This window comes from Trachurus japonicus, chromosome 21, assembly GCF_045865225.1.
Source record: "Trachurus japonicus isolate A0001 chromosome 21, Traja_1.0".
Taxonomy (NCBI): domain Eukaryota; kingdom Metazoa; phylum Chordata; class Actinopteri; order Carangiformes; family Carangidae; genus Trachurus; species Trachurus japonicus.
Window position 1 is genome coordinate 9,356,837 of NC_140927.1, and position 21,582 is coordinate 9,378,418.

At 40.2% G+C, this 21,582-nt stretch overlaps 1 protein-coding gene across 1 annotated transcript in view; it reads left to right on the forward strand.

Annotated features, from left to right (window-relative positions):
• The window catches only part of thsd7ba (thrombospondin, type I, domain containing 7Ba), a 214,034-nt gene that overhangs the window by 63,926 nt on the left and 128,526 nt on the right, over positions 1 to 21,582 (forward strand). The window contains exon 3 of the mRNA XM_085764206.1: positions 48 to 224. Coding sequence (XP_085620332.1) covers positions 65 to 224 — 160 coding nt within the window. The 5' untranslated portion in view covers positions 48 to 64. The remainder of the gene's footprint in view (positions 1 to 47; positions 225 to 21,582) is intronic.

Sequence of the window (21,582 nt, forward strand, 5' to 3'; positions counted from 1 at the left end):
CTATACATAAGAGTGAGTTACTCATGAATCTCATGTTCTTCCCACAGGAGTAAGAGAGGAAGCAATGGGCTGGACTATGATTCTAGAGGATGACTTTGGGGTCATTGCTTGGACACGGCGAGCTGGGAACTATCTCAGCCTCTTCCTCCTCTTGTCTCTCTTTTCTATTCCAGTCCAGTCAGACATTGTGTTTCCTAAGGACCATCATTTCTCATGGAAAACAGGTAAAAGTTTCAAGTTTAATTATTCTCCTTCACTTTAAATGTCTCTGTCATTATTCAAATTCTGAACTGATAGGTCAAATAACTTTCATTTCTAATGCAAAATCATAGCAGTAGTCAATTATGAATATATATGTGGAAATGTACATTTGCCAAGATTGCTTTAATGCTATTCATTGAAATGTTTGTATTTTTCTTACTCTTTAAATGTGAGGATTTAGTAGCACAGACCTCTGTGAACCTGTTCAGGTTCATGCAGTTGGATGTGCCGCATGTGTGAGCTCCCACACATTCACTCCAACATATTGTCTACACACGCCAGAGTCAGACAGTCATTACTGCTGTACTGCATTGTGCAGTATTCATGTACATTCCTTTTCGTTGCAACTATTTCTGTGGTGGAAGTAATCCTTCTCTTTCTGACACATTGTTTGGGAGCATAAACCTCAGGCTGCTGTAGGACATCATCAAGCCATCAAGGCAGCTCGACTGGGCGGTTAGCATAACAATACCTGTTTTATGATGGATTATCAATCCCCATTGCTGTGGACACAAGCAGTGCAAGGATTGTTACAAAATGATGTGTACATGTGTACTGCGCACTGTGGTAATGTGAAACGGTTAATGAGACATTGTTGCACAGTAAATAATCATGTTATCATATGTTCTGCGGTGGATTTATGATAGCAGTTACATCTAGTCGACATGATTTCCATAAACAGCCGGCTGCACGCTGCACCAAATTATATTCTCTGTTAAACACCAACTGATTTTTTTTTTACATGTTACACACACCATATGCATTCATCCAGTATTTTTATACAAACACCCAGTTTCCCAGCAAATCACCTACAAACTGATGTTCACTTATTATAGTAAACTTGAGGTAATCTTACAATTCATCCTTCACTTGCTTTACAAATTCAATTGAAAATGCATTTCCAAGGCAGCTTGGGGAGGAAAACATGGCCTTCGCTCACAAAAGCCCCACTTGCTGTGCGATTAGCACTTTCATTTCTCACTCTGTGGTTGGGTAATGACACTGCCCAAGTGATAAAGAGATTGATTAATTTCACTTGAAAGAGCGTATGTTCAAAAGGGATGTAACTGGGACACCGAGTGTGCCGATTTGACATCCTTGCAGAGCTAAGATAGCTTATGTGTTGTTGCTTAGCAGGAAATGAAAATTACTTTAAAAACAAGAAAGGAAATCTCAAATTTAAGAAGCCTTACCCCTGAATATATCCTCCAAGTGCCAGTTTGGCTCCATGGAAACCCAAGGGACTGTAACAATTGGTTTTGCAATATTCTGAAGTGAATTCTAACAACACAAGGACAGTCAGTTCAGTTGTACGATAAAACAAGACGACATTGTTGGTTTAGTTTGGTTTAAATGAGAAAAGCTTCCTGGGGGTCATGCATCTTTCTCACAGGCTTTATATCACCAGATTATTATATTCATGTTGGAAAATATTGATTTAACATCCCTATTTCCACATTATATATTTGTACTTAATTTGGCGGACAAGCTCTCCTTTAATTTTGGACTTGTCAATGTTGAAAAGATTTTTCTCAAAATTATGCTGAGCCGTCCCATTGTGTGTTTGCTGTGTCTATCTAGGCCAGCAGCATTGTGGGGTAAATCTTTTGTATGAGCCAGTTCCCAGAGCTGTGGCTAAGCTGGGTGTCTCTGGCTCAAACAGAGAGTTGGAGTCATTTAAGCTCGACCTTCATCAGTGTCTTGGAGAACAGAGTAGAGCACAGAAAGGCAGCAGCTAATGGGACTGTTATTTAACTCTTTAAAGTGACTGCTCAAACACAATCCTGTCTAAACAGCTATTCTTGCCCCTTTTAACAGCCAGTTACACATTTACCATCAGCCCAGTGTATCAGAATAGATACGATGGTAAAATGAGTTTCGATGGCTGTTATTTTAAGGCTTTTTCCTAAAGCAAACAGGTCCTTGTGTGTGACATTTCACAGCGGAGAATGATTCACATTGGTCGTATGCGTCATTAAGTTGTTTTACCATATAGATTGCATATGACCAATCTGTGTACAGTATATAGCAGAGATTGATTTTATAATGGCAGACGACTCAAAGTTTCCATGCATCTTTTAAATTTTGTCGCTGAAATTCAGAGGATCATATGCTGCGCGGTCCTTTTAGCTCCAGGACGCTGATATCTAAAACAGAGCGTTTAAATTGGATTTAATTTGGCTTCCAGAAACATCTGCATTTAAACATGACAAATCAGCACTGTGCTCATCCAGTCTCAGCTTTAGACCACTAAAGAAGTCAGATCTCTCTCCCAGGTTTTCATTTGTCATCTTTGAAATTAACATTTTTTCCCCCTAATTGTGCGTTTTGCTTTTGCTTCATAGCCAACATTAGCACTGACAGCTGTTCACTTACCTTTAAAGTCTAGAAGAAACGTTGAGAGTTCAAACATAATCCTTTACTTCCAAAGTCGTCATTTGTCGAAAGCAACACCAAAGTAAACTCTTGTCTATATCATGTCTTCTCCTCTACTGAAGTCAGTATGTTGAGCTAGCCGTGTCCTATCATGCCGTTTTTCTGTACAGACTCACTGTGGCCTCCTGCCCTGAAGATAAGCTGCTCAGAGGGCGTATTATAACCTCTTGTCTTGTGAACGCAATGATGGCTGGAGCTCTTCTTAAGTGATAATCACCACTTTCCGTTCCTGGCAAGACATCACATTCAGCAGCAGAGAAAACCTACAAATAGCCTTCTCAGAACTCACTGATCAAAACCTTTCACAAGTTATAAATGTGTGTGTTTGTTTTTTCTAACAGCCTGGTCAACAAACAGGAAAAAAGCTCCTTTATTCTTAGATACAAGTGAGAGCTCATCCCAGATGAAATTGTAATGTGCATCAAAGCTTTTTTTTTTTTTTGTATTATATAAAATAACTTTTTCTTTTTGACAAGGGACTCCAATTAGTTTTTAAAAGTGAGGTGTCTTTATCTCTAAGGAGAAAATGTAATATTCCTGCCTAATTTTAACAATACACTGGAGACTGTACAGTATTAAGAACAGTGAGTGCTGTGATTACAGGAACATATTTGTATTTAGCCACCATGTAATTCCTCATTTAGGCTTTTTTTTGTGTTTCTTTCATATTTTCTCTTCAGCTATAAAAATAATATTATTTAATGTGTTGTTGCCTGCAGTCCTCTGGAGAATAGATTAATTAAGCTGTCTACTGTTCATCTAAATTATGTGGGAACTTTCAGCTGTTAAGAATCAGCTGAGGGGCAGTGATTTTCAGAAGATTGAGAAATCAATAACGGTTTTCCCTAATGAGAAACATCTCAGCTCCTGCAGGATTATTCAAAGAATTTGCGGGGATGAAGCCCCAGGACCTGGCCTAACCGAGGCCTCGTGGCTGCAAGGAGAAATGAACTCATGTGCACCGAGTACAGTCAGGCAACATTTACATTTCATTTCAGGGTCTGGGTGTATTTATTTGCAACGTCCCCACACTGTTGCACCATCAAAGCTGAAATCAAACATCATTGCTGCAGTGTGCTTCTGTTGTTTCTGAAAAATAAGCTCAAAGGAGTGAGTGTGAGGGGATCGAGACTAGGAGGATTTCACATTTGATCAAATGGCACTGAATAATTTACAAGGAGCTTCTTTTGCTTTATGACGACAGAGAGAAAAAAATCACATTAGGCAAATGCATTTTTCAGCCAGTTAGTCAGACAATATTTAGTTTTCCTCATCGTTTTCTCTGCTGCAAAGGTGAGCACAGCACCCTGTCAGTTGTTACTTTTAACATCAATCTTGCTCTTCATGAATCATAGAGCTTCTTCCTCTGTGGAACAAGAATATATTGTTATAGAAATTGTTATGCACAGTCTCTGTATGTGTTCAGAGACTTTTGAACACAGCAGCAAAGAGTAACTGACAATAAATCATATAAAAAGGTCCAATGTAAGCAGTGTGCAAAGACTCATCACAGAGCAAATGACGTGTTCAAGTGAAAACAAGTTTTCACTGCTTTTAACTGATTAATCACATTCAGCTTAATTAAGGTCGACACTAGGATATTAAAACACTTTTTCTTTACTGTGAGCGTATGGTTCACCCCTGAAGACTAACTTATTTAGACGTTTCTGCATTTCATGCCTGACACTGGACAGGGATATTTCATTTCATGTGCCTGCACCACTGTCCTAGTGATACAATCCTTTTACCGAGCTTTCCCGTGAACATGTGACACAAAGGCCATGTGCAAAACATAACTAAGCTACATTTAGAAGCACATCATTTCCCCTCCCTGTTCTGGCCTTCCAACCAAACTAAGGAGACATTTTTGTCAACTCAAAAGATGGTTCAACTCAAAAAGATGGTTCATGTACATGAGTCACCCAAAGAAAAAATGTGGGCAGCATGTGCAGGGACACTTGCACAAAAGCACATTTACAACTTTTCCTTTCAGTTTCCCCAGCAACAGAGACCAGGAGACAAAGAACTCTTAAATAAATGTGATGTGAACCGAACAGCAGTCCTGCGACTATTTCAAACTGTAGATCACGGAAAACAGGAAACTATTTGGAGGTGTAAGAAACTGAATGTCAGGCAAAAGTTTTACATTTTACAGAACAACACTTTGATGGAAGTTTTCTGTAATCTTGCACCAGCTGTGGCGCTGAGCTGAGCACAAACAAAGTTGATGAACAGACATTGTCATTAGGCCCTGAACATCTGCTCCAACAACAGAGATGGGACGCCCCCGCTCACTGTACACGGTAGGCCTACTTACTTACCTAAGGAACACTTCCTGAGTTTTATCATTCAAGTACCCCTGCTGCTTTAAAGATCTGAGTTAACTGAAGCTGAAATAACAAGGTGACAAGATCATAAAGCTTTTCAGCCACTGTGACAAACATTACAGATCCATTTGCACCCATATTTCGAGTAGTGAAATGGCACTCGAATGCCGCCCAAGCCGAGCGAGTACTTGAGTACTCTGTTATTGGCTACAGCCTACAAAGTAGTGTGTCTGCATGCAGTCCTGACTACGTGCTCCTGATGAGTCGGCAGACGGTATCCTGGAGGAACTCTTTCAAGACCTGGATCAGATCTCAGTCTGAGTATACTTGGTGCTGTCCAATGCACCGATGTGTAATTTGATTTAGGTCAGGCATCAGAGATATCAATACCGCCATCAGCTGCCTATACACTCATGTTCAGCCACATGAGACTGGGCACTGTCCTGCACCGGGAAGAACATAAGGCCCATTGCTCAAGCTTACTTTGTGACAATAACACAGTCCTACCAGAAGATGTGGGACAACTCCTACGGAGTCTGTTTCTGACAGTTTGGTCAGAAACATGTGCACCAGTAGTCTGCTGGAGCTCATTTTGTATGGCTCTGCCAGGGCCTGTCCTGCTGTTGGCTTGATGCTCTGCTATCTCCTCCATGCTCTTGAAACTGTGCCGGGAGATGCAACAAACCTTGTGACTGCACACATAGATGATGAAGCTGGACTAGCGGTTCAACCTGACTGGGTTGGAGGTACCACCTGCTACCAATAGTGACAAGGACACTGGCAAAACACTAGAAGAGAACCAGTCAGGACGGATAAGGAGAAAGCAATTGTCTGTGGCCGCCACAACCATTCCCTTTTTGTGGGCTGTCTAGCTTTCGTACCTGTTGTCACTTTCATTTGCACCAAAGCAGGTGTGAAATTGATTCACAATCGTGTGTGCTTCATAAATGGACAGACTGATATCTCTGATGTTTAAATGCTCCGGGGTTGTACTGTGATGTTCCCTTAATTTTTGAGCAGCGTATGCGTTATATATTTGTGAAGTCAAACACAAAAGAATAGTTGATTCCTCTAAAATCCTGTGTGATGTTGTACAGCGTAGCCAACACAGACCCTGCTCATTTATCCAGCTGTTTCAGCCGACTTCATCCCCAATAAAGCCATATACTTTATCTAGACAACTTAATCCAGGAAATGTGCAAGTAGCAAGCTTTTATCCATTGACGCTGGTGCTATAGTATTCCTACTGATATACTGCTCTAGTCCACTCCAACTTGTAGCAAGGCATGTGTGAATTTACGGTTTATGTTTCCTTAGGTTAGTGAGTTTTTGTTCTCATCTCAATTTGATCAGAAGTGGTTCTTGTTGTCGAATGGTTGGTAATCATTTAATGATCTAATTTCTAAAAGTAATAGCTGACGGTATTGTGGTAAGTCTCCCACATTTCTTTTTCTGTTAATGATCTTAGAAGCTTTGCTGAGTGGAAGAAAACAACACATTACATGAGTTTGTGGAATGTTAATTGAAGTGATCTTGCCTTAAGCTAAAATATAAATTATAGTGTTGTGATATCTGAACTAAACACAGTACATCGTTTGTTTCACCTCCAACCTACAGTGATTCCTCACATCCAGCTGGAGTAGCTAGAAGCTTTCTGCTGATATCGATACTATGTAATGGTGTTTACACACGGTCATTCATCATTCACTCAGATTTGATTTTTTCTTGAACAGCGCAGAAATTCTGATGGAGAGATAAAAATGTGTTGGAGACGGAGAGTTAAATTTTCAAGGCCTCGTAATACATATATTTACTTGAATATAATCACAGCAATGAACGCTGCCAGATGATTTGTCCTGTGGGCTCCGGTGTTGTCAGCAGTTTGACAACGGCAGTGTCGTACCTGTCAGTGTGGGATTTCTCCTGCTGGATATGAAAGCGCTTTAAAGGTAAATAAGCGACGATTCACACCGGGCAGAAAACTACTGCTGCCACACTGCTCTCAATGATGTCACAGCAAAGTGTAACAGTCACCGATAAACTCGAGTACAAGAAATTAACAAAAGACAAATTGAGCTACAATTTCAGGCTCAAGACTGCAGGAGTGACATAGTAATATGTTTTAATACTTGACAGCTTTCCACTAAAGTGAGACATGAAGCTCCACATGTCTTTTAGATGGCAACCACACGGAAATCAGGTAATTCCCTCCATCCCTCTCCTCCTTAACTCTCTAACTCAGGGGGTGAGAATATTATTTTAATATAATCACAAAACATAATTTTAATAATAGTCTAACACAGATGAAATGAATAAATATGATTGACGATCTGAATAATTAAAAATACCATCCCAAGCTCTCTGGCTCAGGAACAGGGCAGTAGCAGATCTTCACATGTTGCCGGCCTGTCTCCTGAGGTATCCATGCGGATCACAGAGCCACCTGGGTTTTCCTTAAAGCCCCCCTCCAACCATCCTTTTTAGTTATTTACTAAAACGAGGGGCTGACTACAGAGATGAAAGACGGTGAAACGCTGTTAAAAAAATGTTTGTTTGTTTTTTCTCGGTGAGAAACTGTGGCGGACCCATACAGACTGTTGCAAGCTGCCTTACGCGGAGCTCTCCAGCCTTTCACTTTCGAGCCAGATGCAGAGCGGGGCGGAAGCTTGTAAGTGCTATGCCCCGCCCTGGGGTTGTGACGCTGTCAACCCCAGTCTGCCTGAATCTGCCAGTTTGCGTCTGCCATTGGTTCACAGCAGTTAGAAGGCAGAAAAACTGAGAAATGCAATTTTGCACTTAGTTTTCTGCTGATATGTCCTCTAACATCAGAAAAATGCCACAGGAACATGTGAAAAGCACAAAAAACACGATTTTCATCAGAGGAGGTCTTTAAAATGATGTCACACCAAACCCAACTACTTCATTGTGAACACAGGACAGCTGAGGATGTTATGACTTGCGCTAGCTTTTTATAAACACTGTAAAGCTTTCAACATGTTTCCCTTCTTCTAGTCATATACTATCAATTATGTAGTTTGGCATCACAGCTCGTCATATTCTTGCTAAGGTGCACACGTTGTCTCATTAAAATCTGAAATGATATGCGCTTTGTTATCTACTTCCTTTGGGTAGGCTAAATTTAGTACACTTGGATCAGCCTGATCATGATCAAAGTGAATAAAACTCAAAGTCGACTATTGACACGAGGTAGAATACATAATTGTATATATCTCAAGTTTAAACCCACACACATCCCCTGCAGTTTTAAAACTGTGCCTTGGGGATGCCGTTGACACAAAACAGTAACAATAAAGCCAACGAAAAACAGATGCTCTGCTTTGTCGCATTTAAATTTGATCAGCATTAAACGCACCATATTTGAAACTGCGTTACTGTGAGCTGCGGCGATCAAAGCAACCTTGACAAAATCTGAAGCGTCTCTTCAAAAGCTCTTTACATTGATTATGCAATTGAGATCTCATTTTGAACTTGTGTCTCTCCTTCTGACTGGCAGGGAACTGATTGAGGTTGTCATAAAAGCTGGCGGCTAGTCTCACGAGAGCCACAAGGCAGGAGATTCCTTGCACTCAGACCCTTAATCCCATGAGAATATTCTCACAGAAGAGTAAGCTTTCCGAGTGGCTCTCCTATCAGAAGTCCCTTTCAAACAGCGAGGGGCTTTCACACCACCCTCACACAAAATGTCCTATTTCTGGACAAATCTCCCCCAGCTGAATTTTCTTTGAGACTAGAGGAAAGGAATAGGGATAGATACACAGCCCCGACTAGTTTGTAACTGAAACCGGCTGTAATTATGAAAAGTTCCTGTAGCTACTGAAATATCCAGCCTGGAGTACCATTGTGTCATTGATGGGAATCAAAGATAGAAGGTCATCTCATTACTGAATGACTCCTGCAGTGTCAATTAATACTGATATTGGGATGCATAAAAGGCATCTCTGAGATTTCTGTCTGATAGCCTCATGTGTGCAGACTAGATTCTCCACTACATCATTATTAAATTCATGTTGATATCATGATGGCTGGTGAAAAATTGGACGTAACTTAGACTGTGTGTCTTTCAAATACCATCTCCCCACTCTTGCACAAAGACACAAATATACAGTTGAGTCCAGATGCTGTACAGTACAGTGGTGTGTGTGTGTGCGCAAGGTGCACTACCAGTCAGGTATGTTGTCTCATATTGTCTCTGTTGTAGCTACCTGCATAAATAAAACCTCATTTGATGACTCAAGGGCTAATTATAGCTGAGAGCTGAAAGTTTTGACTGAATTAACTTGTTTAGAATGGATTTTAGGAATACAGAGGGGCAAGCAAGCAAGAAAAAAAAGTCACAATAGTGAAATCTGATTAGTCAACAGCTTCAGTTCCTTTAATGCAAATGAGATAAACCTGCTGACAGGAGGTTCTACTGTTCCACCGCTGCAAACTGGCTCAAGTGCAAAGATTTTTGTAAATCAGCAGGAAGGAAATCAGGCAAGAGCATGTCCTGCTCTTTGATGCTTCACTAGATGTTGGGAGTATTGGGTGTTGAGACTGAAGAGAGTGACCTTGGAGGCTACTTTGCGTGCGATTCATGTCTGTGTGAAGGTCAGGTAAAAGTAATTTGTCACTGCACCGAATGAACGGACAAAGCATCTGACATCCACTACCACACACGACAAAATAAATTAAGCCTCAGTGTCACATAGCTTTATTAATCTATCATTCTGCCCCTGTGTTTTTTTTCTGGGTTCTTAATATGCTCTATAAATGCTCTCCAGTGAGGAAGCTTCATTCTAATTCCCCCTCATAGAAAAAAGGCTATTTGCTGCTTTAACAAAACATGACACGCCTGTTGTAATTACAATAGTTTTAATGAGATGAACTCCTCTTTGCTTTAGAAAAACTGTAAGCCTGAAGGACTCAGCGAGACTGAGTCTGTATGTTTTCAGAGAGCAGCTGCAGAATATACAGCAGAAGTCTAAACCTAAATGCTAAAAATGTGTTTAAAAAAAAAAAACAGTTTATGTTCATCTTCTTCTTGGTGCAGTTTCCTTGACAAGCTGCTTTCAATACTGGAGCGCTCTGTCTTTGTCAGCACAAGTGCTTATACCCCCTACTGCAGACTGAGCTAGAAGTAAATAGGTTACCAACTGATAAGATTTCTCATTTCTTTGTGGAAGTTCCACTCTGTTTCCATCTCTATATCCTCCCTTGTTTGATAATTAATGACATGATATTTGGGGCCTGTGGTGGATGTTTCACTCCACTTAAAATATCTCCTCAGAATTATAGAGGATGCGAACTCCGTACTGATGCAATACCCACAGCAAGAGCAAAAAGGAAAATGTTAATAATGTTCTCTGTGTTTGAGCAGCAGCCTCTTCAGAGACCTGTTAAAATAGCCCTCTCTGTTTACCATGCATTTGACCCAGTGGGGAACACACTGGAGAGACAGTGAGGTGAAACCAAATGGATTTTATTCTTACCTGAGAAACGTTCCCACATGAGTCATTTTCTGATTGTAGAGTCCTGTCTATCAGCACTGCTTGTTTTGGTTTACCCTTTGATCAACTGCTTTGCTGAAACAACAGGCTAGTCAAAACAGGAGACACAAGGGAGGAGTGGAGGAGAGTGGCTGTGGAGGCAATTTCAGCTGAACAAGGAAATACTAATGTGGTAGCCATCGCAAAACAGCATGTAGAGTATTATATATGCATGCAGAGTTGAAAAACAGGACCATATTGGATTTCAGTTCCAACAAGCAGCTGCATGGAGTTCTCTGCATGAATCTGTGACACTGTGCTGATCTTGTCCTTCACACAAGTGTGCAAAAGTCAAAATATAATGTTGGAATCAATCAGTGTATCTGCTAATTTGCACAATGCTGATTTCTAGTGACAAAGTCTGTAGTTTGTTTTTTAACCATCAATATCCATTCGTAACAACCAGAGGATGACTAAACATTTCATGGTTGGATGTTTAAACTCCCACAGCCGCTTGGTCAAAGTTAAGGAAAACCCTCTTCCTGCCTCCTTCTCCTTTCTGCCTTCAAACAGGAGATGAGTCAAATCATGACTGAAACACATCTCACAGTTCCTGCTCCAAATGGAAATCAAAATTGCAGTGTCCACACAGTTGTTCCAACAGCTGTAAGTTTGACAGATGCCAAGCAAGCAGGTTGTACACAGAGTCCTGAGTACAAGTAATCAGCCCCCAAAATGAAATGGGCTCTGTGAGTTTACCCTGGCTGTACAGAGCTTTAAATTACTGTTAAAACCTGCGAGGGCTTGGTATGGCTGTAACATTAATCATTTCAGGTTGTTAGGACAGTGTCTCCTGAGTCAGATACAGCCTCAGTTACATTAATTTCATTCAGCCTGAAATAATCTAAAGATACCAGTATGAATATTTGATTTTTATCTATAATTTATTTATATTTATAATGGGTAATTACGGCCCCTGAACGTCTGAGTCCATCAGGTCTCATTTGAGTTTAGCAGCACATTGTTTTGCTATAATCATGCTCTCAAACTGTCAGATTGTGATGTCTCCAAGACATTACACACCACTTCCTTCTTGCTCACTAATTTCTTGCAGTCATACAGACAAACCTAAAACCCATGCATTGACAGTAGCTGTAATATCCTGAGCAAGGGACATGACTAACTGAATGCTTTCTCCCCCTGCATCCCTAATTTGATGTTAAACTCTTGGTATTTGATTTTTCTTCAAATTCTCTCCAATTAGCATATTCATGATACTTTAAAAGACAAAAAAGGAAAAGAAAAAAAACAGTTGATTCATGAGGGTATAAAACTTAAGGGTAAAATGAATCACAGAACCTAATGTCAACCAATGACTGACGATACGTTTTGCAGGTGCAACTAAGGCCGGCTTCCTTAAACACTGATGACTTTAACAATGCTCAGAAATTCCCAGACCAAGAAAAATTTGGGATTTTTTGGGTTTGGGGATTTAATGCAGAATTATTTCATTTGCATATAAGTTATGAGTATGGTCTGTGCCTAGTTAAGTCTCGGCAGCATGTCATTTGTTTTTATTTCAGTCTTAGCCTTTGTACATTTTAATTTGTCTTGCCCTTGGATGAGCAGCTGAATAAATCTTTCTTGTTAAGAGGAGAGAAAGAGCTGGATCAACCTATTGGACTTAGTGGACACAGGAAAACAGTTTAATTAATTCTGCTAATGTTTGGTTTTCATCTTCACTTTTTATTTAGCAATGCTGTTGAACACATTTTTGGGAGTGACTTCTTAATCACAGTCTGGACTCCACTGATTGCAATTTTCTCGTTTACTTCTGAGCTACAGTAAAGGAAAGTAATTTCCTAAACGGAGAAAATTAATTAATAAATAAATAGAATATATTGATGAAAAGAAGTCTCTGATATTGCAATCTAAACATCAGGATAATTTTCTGGCAAAATCAACTGTAGCATTTCTAAGCATTATAACTCCTTCCTGTTTACATGACGATAACGAGATTAATACTGGCAGATGTACTGTAGCTTGTTTCATGTAGCTCGCTCAGGCTGCTGATGCCTCGGACTAGCTTTGGCAGAACTAACAAATGTATGGTTAAATTTTTCATGTGCTTGTTCTTCATCTCTTACAGTGTATATAATATTATTAATTATTGTCTCAACGGAGAGGTTAAAGTGAACATTAACTCCTTGTGAGCATATGAGTACATTAAAGGTAGAGTCTGTAGGTTTGTTCGTTGCAGTTGGTAAACACAACACTCCACTTCAGCCTTGAGAATTCTCGTTTAAATATTTGCTCCTACCACCTGGATACAGGGCCGTTGCTAGGAATTCTGGGCCCCCATAAAGAATACTAAAGTGGGCCCCTACCCCCTAACTTTTCCTTTTTTTATTTTTCGTTTTTTTGGTCTTTTTTTTTAACTACATATTATCATTTTTTATTTAGCCTACTTTGTTTTGATGCTAATGCAGCATTACTATGAGTATTAGTCAGTGTCTTATGCAGAATAAATCAAATACAAAGATTAGACTACTGGGTTTTTTTTGTGGGTCCCTAGAATTATCATCACCTTTCTCCCCTATACAACGGCCCTGCCTGGATAGCGTCTGGATGCCGTCAAGCTGGGAGAAATTGCGGATACACACTTGGTAGTAAAGAAGAGGATATACAGTCCAAATGAGGCGGTGGAGCGTCAGAATGTCTTGGACATTCAATAAACTGATCTGAGCAGTGGTTCAGTGTAGGGCTCAATGTAGGGCTCAGAGATGGGTCCCATCCATTCCATCCATCAGTGACACAATGACAGAGCATATGGCCATATTGTATTTAGTATATTTTGTTGTTATTGTTAAAAAGAAAATAAACTTGTGTGAAAATAAGAGGCAATTTCAAAATATCCTAGATATAGCCTAGACATAGCAATTATCTTGAAATCGTACCATAATCTTTAGAAGTCTCTTAAAGTCTTCAGGGGAGTTAGCACAAATGGTTTCATAATTATTCATCTCAGCAAAGTGACTTTTCCTCAGGACTATGTCTCTCCAGCCTTCAAACCTATACTATTTAAAAAAAATAAAATAAAAAGGGGGGAAAAAAATATTGAATTCATAAACCTGAAGCCGTAATGTTGAACTTGTGCAGATCTCAAGAGAGACTGTAGTTCACAGAGATTTAAATGAGTCGCTCACAAAGTTGCATTTCAATAAGATGTAACTAGGGGAGAGAACACTGGTGTAATGATAAACAGACAGTGATGGGAAAGGGGTGCTGGTGGGTTTTGCTGTAAGGGTGCTTGGGGGCCTTTCCTTGATCAGGGATCATGCTCTCAGACTGGCTGATTTGGCAGCATGGGGCCTGAGCCTGTTGAATGGGAGAAGCAACTCAATGACAAAGTCACACCATCCAAGGAAGCTACTCTTGTTAGCTACTCACCACAAATGAAGTGAAGCCTGATAAGCTAGTTCTCACAAACTTAGTTTTTATAGTTACAGAATCTAAGCCTCGTGCGTTAGCTAAGCTTGTGTACAGCCGCTGCTCGTAACCATCTGTTTGAGCCCAGGCTCACAGGAGTTGGGATTTGCAGACTTAAATCAGTTTTTTAGTATTTAGAAGACGGCAGCTGTTGAAAAATGACCCATCTGTATCTATATGCCGAGTGATGTAAATGAGAATGTGATACTCACTGATAAGAATATAATTAAATGTAGTGCATAGCAATAAGATATTTCCTCTTTACAAGCAAGAACATATTTTGATACAGCGTTCCGCCAAATGCTTTTGACTTTAAATCACACCTCACAGACAATGAAATACAGAAAAACCTTTGTTTACCTGAATAAATTAACTAAGTTTAAAAAAAGACACACAATGGTTTACACAATAGTTTTAGAACATAACAATGTTTAATGGACTTTCTAAGTATGGCTATAACTACATTTGGCAGATCCTGTTATACTGACGCACAGTTATGCTCTGTGTTCAGTATGAAATTACCAGCATCAGACTGATCACACCATTCTAGTCATTAGTTGACCAAAGGCACTGTAAGGAGTGAACCTGTGTGCTGATGGACTGTGCTGAACCGATTATGGAAACAGAAATAGCCTACAGTATTACCAGTACATGCTGCACAGCCTGTGCAGTCTAATTTACAGCTGACAAGTTTTTCATTCTGTCTTATTTGTCCATCAATCATGAAATGAAATAAAATTAGCAGTGCAAATTGTGAAGACAAGCCATTATGTTACATCCGTGTTCACTTATTATGCTCAAGGAGCAATTCATTCTCAAGGTACCCGTTTTGTACTGTTTGATCATATAACTAAAACAATACTTAACAAATAATGTACTTCATATTGTCTCTGGTGATGTGACCTCCATTAATGCCAATATCTTGTTGTTTATCAGAATATGTAGAGGGGCCTGAGCTGAACATGCTCCTGAAACAGTCACTCTGAGCAGGAACATTTTTCAAAGACTATCTGAAATTACATTTGGGGTAATTTAACACGGAAAGATGCTTAGCTTTGCTTTGCAGGATGCCAAAGAAACTCATAGCCCGTAATTAATATAAGCTGGATACGCCATGCATCATTTTCCTACTCCAGACGCCCAGCACTTAATCATGAGGAAAGAAGGCAGGTGAACTTTTAATTAGAATTTGTGAAGTAATGTTTGATCTTTTATTACCTCCACGGTGGAGGTAAAGTGATGGCTTCTGTCTTACTGTGTTAAACATGGCTGCAAACATTCACACTCCCAACAGGAAGACATCTTTGGAGTTTAATGGCCACGTAACTACCCCGGTGCCCCCAAGAAGCTGAACTAATTACTGTGTCTGTTGAATCAGGCCTGCTCCTCATCCAAAATGCAACATTTGTACAGAACTACTGCTGTGAATTAGCAGCATATCGACCCTGTGACCTTTTCTCTTAGAACAGTAACAGGGACAAGTAAGGGTCATTTGGAGATTTATTTTATGTTTATGATGACATGCATTTATGAGTGCTGTGTTGTAATTTTTATTGTGTGTTGGGAAAGAGCAGGGAATACAATGACAAGTGATCTTTTTTAGGGAAATCCTCAGGGAAACAGCAGCTGTTGCCACTAACTCTTCCTTATCCATCTTTATCCAACTTGATCTATGTAATCTGTGTGGCTTCTTATGACATGATGGTAAAACCTTGACCAGCTGAGGGAGAAACCCACCCACAGAGTTTCTCCAATCTTTTACTCGACTGAAGAATCATTACCCCCTCTCTCTGTCTCTGATTGTGTTAAATGGGAGTTCACTTGGCAGCTGTAAACAGGTGAAAGACATTCATCTTTGTGATCTAAAGATCTGGCACCATGCTGACTCAAAGGTGGTCTCAATGTGTGTTTTCAGTCTGGGATTGTTTACTACCACCAACAGTATGGCTGGGTGTTTTGGGATTTTATTTACTAAAGCCATTATATACCTCAGTTTCAGGACTAGTACCAAATCAATACAATTTTCTCTATTTTAGATGACAGGTACATATACTGTACCTGCTATAACTGTATATCTCAGCATGGTATTTTCTGAGAAGGCTGGGATGTTTTTATTAAAGAAAATCATACTGAAGCTCTAAATGTACAGTATCGCATCACCTTTCTGAACTGATAGGAATCTGACCACGCCCAGCACCATCACTGGCTGTATTGACTTTAAAGGGATACGGCAACATTTTTTTCGTGTCTTGCCTCACCCCAGAGTCCATGACAAGCAGATAGACACCATCCTTTCGACTGTGCGTGCAGTAACAAGGGAGATAGAGCCGTATCGCCCGTAATTAGCTTAGCTCAAATGATGGAAGTGTATAGGTAGTGTTAGTCTGCCTCCTACCCGAGCTGAAATCAGCAGTCAGAAGCTGATGTCATTTTAGCTCTAAACTCTGTAAATATATCACTTTATCAACATTCCAAACATTTTTAGGCGAGAAGTAGCCATTTAGATCAGCAGTGTGTCGTTAATTTGTCCGAATACCAGCTGTTTACAATTTTGTTAAGACGAATTCGGCTAGCCGTTGTGACCAACGCACTTCCGGTTACTTTCACAAAATAAAACACCCATTGCCCTTTACATACAGAAAACCATGACGATAGTATTTGTGCTTTTACTTTGAAATAGGAAGCTAACCTACCCAACTGTATGTGCTTGAACGCTCTGTTTTGACCGATCTCGTCCCGTTACCGGCATTTGACCGCTCAAGATGCCTTACCAGAGAGTTTTGTCAGCTCTGAGACGAAGATCGGCCCGCCGGTTTCCGTTTAGAGTTGCTGAAGAGTTTCTCTCATGACTTTAGGTGGAGGCGGGGGGCTAACACTACCGATACACATCCAGCGTTTGAGCTAAGCTAATTACGGGCGATACAGGCTCTCCCCTGTTACTGCACGCACAGTCGAAAGGATGGTGTCTATCTGCTTGTCATGGACTCGGGAGTGAGGCAAGGCACAAAAAGAAAAAAAATGTTGGCATATCCCTTTAATACCATGATATGTCTCTACTGCTCTAAAATGTGCAGATCTGGCAGATTAGGGTTAGGGTTGATGAAAGTATTTTTGCATCATTCAATATCAATTTCTGTCTCTTTCTGTACTTATTGTATAATGTGTGTGTGAACAGTACATGTTCCTAACTTCCTATTCTAAATTGCAATTGTATAGCTCAGACAGATGGGTAATGTTTAGAGTGCAGTGTGCATGTTGTGCATATAGAGCTTTCTATTGTCCTTTTTATTACTATTGAGAAAATTGTATCCTATAATTTTCTTTGCATTACAGTACTACAATATAAGACAGCACTCTCCATAGTGTTCCTTTTTTTTTGTGAACAACTTTTTTATTGCTTTTCGAGGAAAACAAGTACAAGTAAAAGGTACATTGCAATCTAATAGAAATTAAGATAAGGAAAATAAAGGATAAAAAAAATAAAATAAAATAAAAAAATAAAAAAGGACCAGGCGACGACCCCCCACCCCCCCAAATTTGGATCTATATAAAACTCTTACAGGATAAGACAGACCATGTTTTAACAAGAGATGCAAATAGACATAGAAATTACAGCAATTCCTTGATCTTATCTGCCATTGTTTGCCATGCTAGAATAGTATCAGCTCCAGCACCGTGCATTCTTGCCACTGAAAGCTCCATATTTATTATGTCAATGTATGTGTTAATCCAATGGGGCTTGGTAACTGTATGTGGAGGTTTCCAGCGCAAAGCCAGCATCTTTTTGGCAGCAGTGATGCCCGTTAGGAGGATACGTCTTTTCCAGCATGCCAATTTTAATGAGGTGGTATCATTCAGGAGTAACACAATGGGAGAGCATGGTACAGTGACTTCAAGTACATTAGATAAAGTAGAACAGACCTCACCCCAAAAAAGCTTCACATCCTTACATTCCCAGTACATATGTAAATATGAGCCTGTAAGTCCATCTGAGCACAGGGTGCAATTTGGGGATGATAAACATTTCATGAGAAAGTTTCTCCTCGGAGTGAGGTAAGTCCTGTGGATATAATTGAAATGGATCTGTTCATGGTTTGGATTTTTAGAAGCAAAGACAATTGAGGACCAAATCTTTTCCCAGTTCAATGAGTCACCTCCGATGTAGTGCTTCATTTCGTTAGACCACACATGTACAATAGGGAGGGTTTTATAAGAAGCGTCCCGGATAAGTGAATAAATTCGGGAAACCAAACCTCTTTTACGTCCTCTGTTGTACAGTATGGAGTGCAAAGGGTGAGCAGTAAGAGGAGAATTCCATGGCACTCCATACGCTTTCATAGATGATCGTAGTTGAAAGTACAGAAATAAAGATGATCCAGGTAATTGGTAAGACAGTCTCAAATCATTAAAATCACGAAGCCCATTCTCATTATAAACATCAGCTAAAACATGGATACCCCTAGAGCTCCAGTCTGGAGATGAGAATGGGAACCCCCCAGTGAGTAGGGAATAATTATGAAAGAGTGGACTATGCGTGTGCCATTTGCGTGTATTCTTAGATTCCTTCTCAGCAATAACCCATGTTGATAAGAGGAAACTCATTATGGGACCAAGTCGCAGCTTAGCTCGTTTCAAAGGGACAGTGGAGTAAATCAGGTCCTCTAGCCTGTGTGGGGATGCTAGGTTCTTTTCTATAGGTTTCCAACACGGATCAGAATTGGGGTTAAGCCAATCTGTGAGTGGTCTCAATACAAATGACCAAAAATAATATTTGAAGTTGGGCACGGAAAGACCACCCTCTGTTTTGTCTCGTTGAAGTGTAGTTAACTTCACACGCGGCCGATTCCCTCCCCAAATAAACTTAGAGACCAGAGAATGTACTTTTTTCCAGTAGTCAATTGGGGGTGGTAAGGGCAACATCGGAGAAAAGAAATTTATGCGTGGTAAAATATCCATTTTAATTATTGACACGCGAGCTTGTACTGATTTTGGCAAGTGAGACCATCTATTTAGATCCGCCTCAATTTTATTATAGATGCCCTGAAAATTCTTGTTGGCAATAGTAGTTAAAGAAGGAAAAATGTCCACCCCCAAGTATTTAAATTGTTTGACCACTGGGATGTGCTGAGGTAATGAGCTCAGGTTCAATTTAGAGTTTAAAGGGAGAAGCGCAGATTTAGTCCAATTGATTTTATAACCGGATAGAGAACCAAATTCGTGAAAAGTATCCAGAATATGCGGTAATGATAAGGTTGCTCTGTCGAAATATAATAATATGTCATCAGCATATAGCGGTATGAGGTGTGTGGTGTTGTTAAAAGTGATGGGGGAAATATTTGGGTGTTGACGAATTTTCTGTGCGAGGGGCTCTAATGACAAAATAAAAAGAAAAGGGCTTAACGGACATCCTTGTTGGCACGAGCGTGACAAATTAAACTTATTTGATATAATGCCATTTGTGTTAATCATTGCAGATGGGTTATTGTATAGTAGTTTAGTTAACTTAATAAAAGTTGAACCCAATTTAAAGCGCTGCAAAACCATCCACAAGTATTCCCATTCTAGCCTATCAAAGGCTTTTTCTGCATCAAGGCTCAATATTGCACATGGAGAGGGAATATCCCTGGCAGCATGAATTACATGAAGCAGACGCCGTACATTGTCAGAAGCAAGTCTTGATTTCACAAAGCCTGTCTGGTCACTATTAATTAGTGTGGCTATGTGGGGTTCTATTCGAGAGGCTAGTATACGGGCAAAGATTTTTATTTCTGCATTAAGGATAGATAATGGTCTATAGTTCCCACATTTCGTGGCGTCCTTATTGGGTTTGGGTAGTACAGCTATCAAGGCAGCATTCATGTCATTGAAAAAGGAACCAACTTCAATAGCTTTATGAATCATGGCTAAAAAATATTGTCCCAGTTCTTCCCAAAAGGTGAGATAAAACTCTGGGGGTATCCCATCCCATCCCGGAGACTTGCCTGTTTTCATACCAGCTATAGCACCTCTCAACTCAGTCAGAGTGATTGGCTCTCCCAAACGCCGAGCATCTTCTTGCTCAAGTGTGGGAAGCTCTAAATCTTGTAAAAAGGATTCACAATTAGTTTTGTCCAATGAAATTTCAGATTTGTATAGCTCTGCATAAAAATTTTGGAATGCATTGTTAATTTCCTTGGGAGCAGTCAACAGATTTTGGTTTGAGCTGATAGCTGCAATGTTGGAAAACTTTTCACATTTTTGCAGACTAAGAGAGAGCAGGTGACTTGGTCTCGAGCCGTTAAAATAATAGTTCCTTCTAGTCCTATGAATTTGAAATTCAGCCCGTAATCTCAAAATGTTGTTCAACTTAACTCTGACTGTGTCAATTTTCTTTTTATTGTCATCTGTGGCGCCAACCCCCTGCTGAGCCTGTTCAAGCCTTTGTAATTCGTTTTCAAGTGAATTAATTTTGCCCAGTCTAGTTCGATTGAGATATGATGCAAAGGAAATACCGTAGATGACCAAATAATCGCCCGCGTGCAAATACGCGCCTGTGCTCTAATAGCCGCCGGGGTCCGACCTCATTTGGCATAATAAACGCCGGTTCAATTAAACCCCGGGCGATTAAGTGTTTACCATAGTCTTGCACAGAAAACAAAAGTTGTTTTTTTTAACAGCGCTTCACCGGCTCTCACCTCTTCTGTCAGTCAGCCCCTCCTCTCGCTCTCTCTCGCATGCAGGCGCGCACACACACACACACACACACACACACAGACACACAAACACAGGCGCGCTAGACTGAGGGATATAGGGATATAGATAAATGCGCTAATGTACAGTGTTGAAATTACCGCGATCGACCCCCCCTTCCGTTATCATTCATAACACTGCTCTGATCAGCTCCCTGTGTCGCGGTTACACAGACAAACTGTCTTTGTATTTATTGTCTGATGTCAATAAAGATGCGTCGGGGGAAAAAGTAGTTTTGTTCCAGTGGTGCTATGGTGACCTCTTCGTTCTTTGCATGATGGTCTGGTGCTGCTCATTGCAAAAATAAATTGTAGCCGGTTGCAAATACGCGCCTGGTTCTTATAAACGCCTGGGGTCCAAGTCGATTTAGCATATTAAACACCCGGGCTACTAAATGGTCATCTACGGTAGTTGTATTTCTCACAAACCCTTTAATTGCGCCCCACAGTACTCGAGGGTCCTCTACTGAGTTAGCATTCTCTGAGATAAATGTTTTAAAATTATTTCTGAAATGGACACAATAATCATTGTTTTTAAGTAATGTGGTATTGAAGCGCCATCTCGTGGCCTTAGATGGAGTCCTGGCAAGTGTGAGCTGCGATGTGATAACACAATGGTCAGATAAAGAGTTAGGATGAATCACAGCTGAATGAATTTCAGTGTATAAGGTTGCAGAAGCCAGTAAATGATCTATCCTTGAATAGGTCTTGTGCCTGTATGAATAAAAACTATATTGTCTTGAAGAAGGGTTAATAGCTCTGTATAGATCTGTGAGACTAAAATCGTCAACTAAACCTTGGAGGGCAGTTGTTGAAGGAGGGATATGTTGAGTTGGTGCACTAGATCTATCA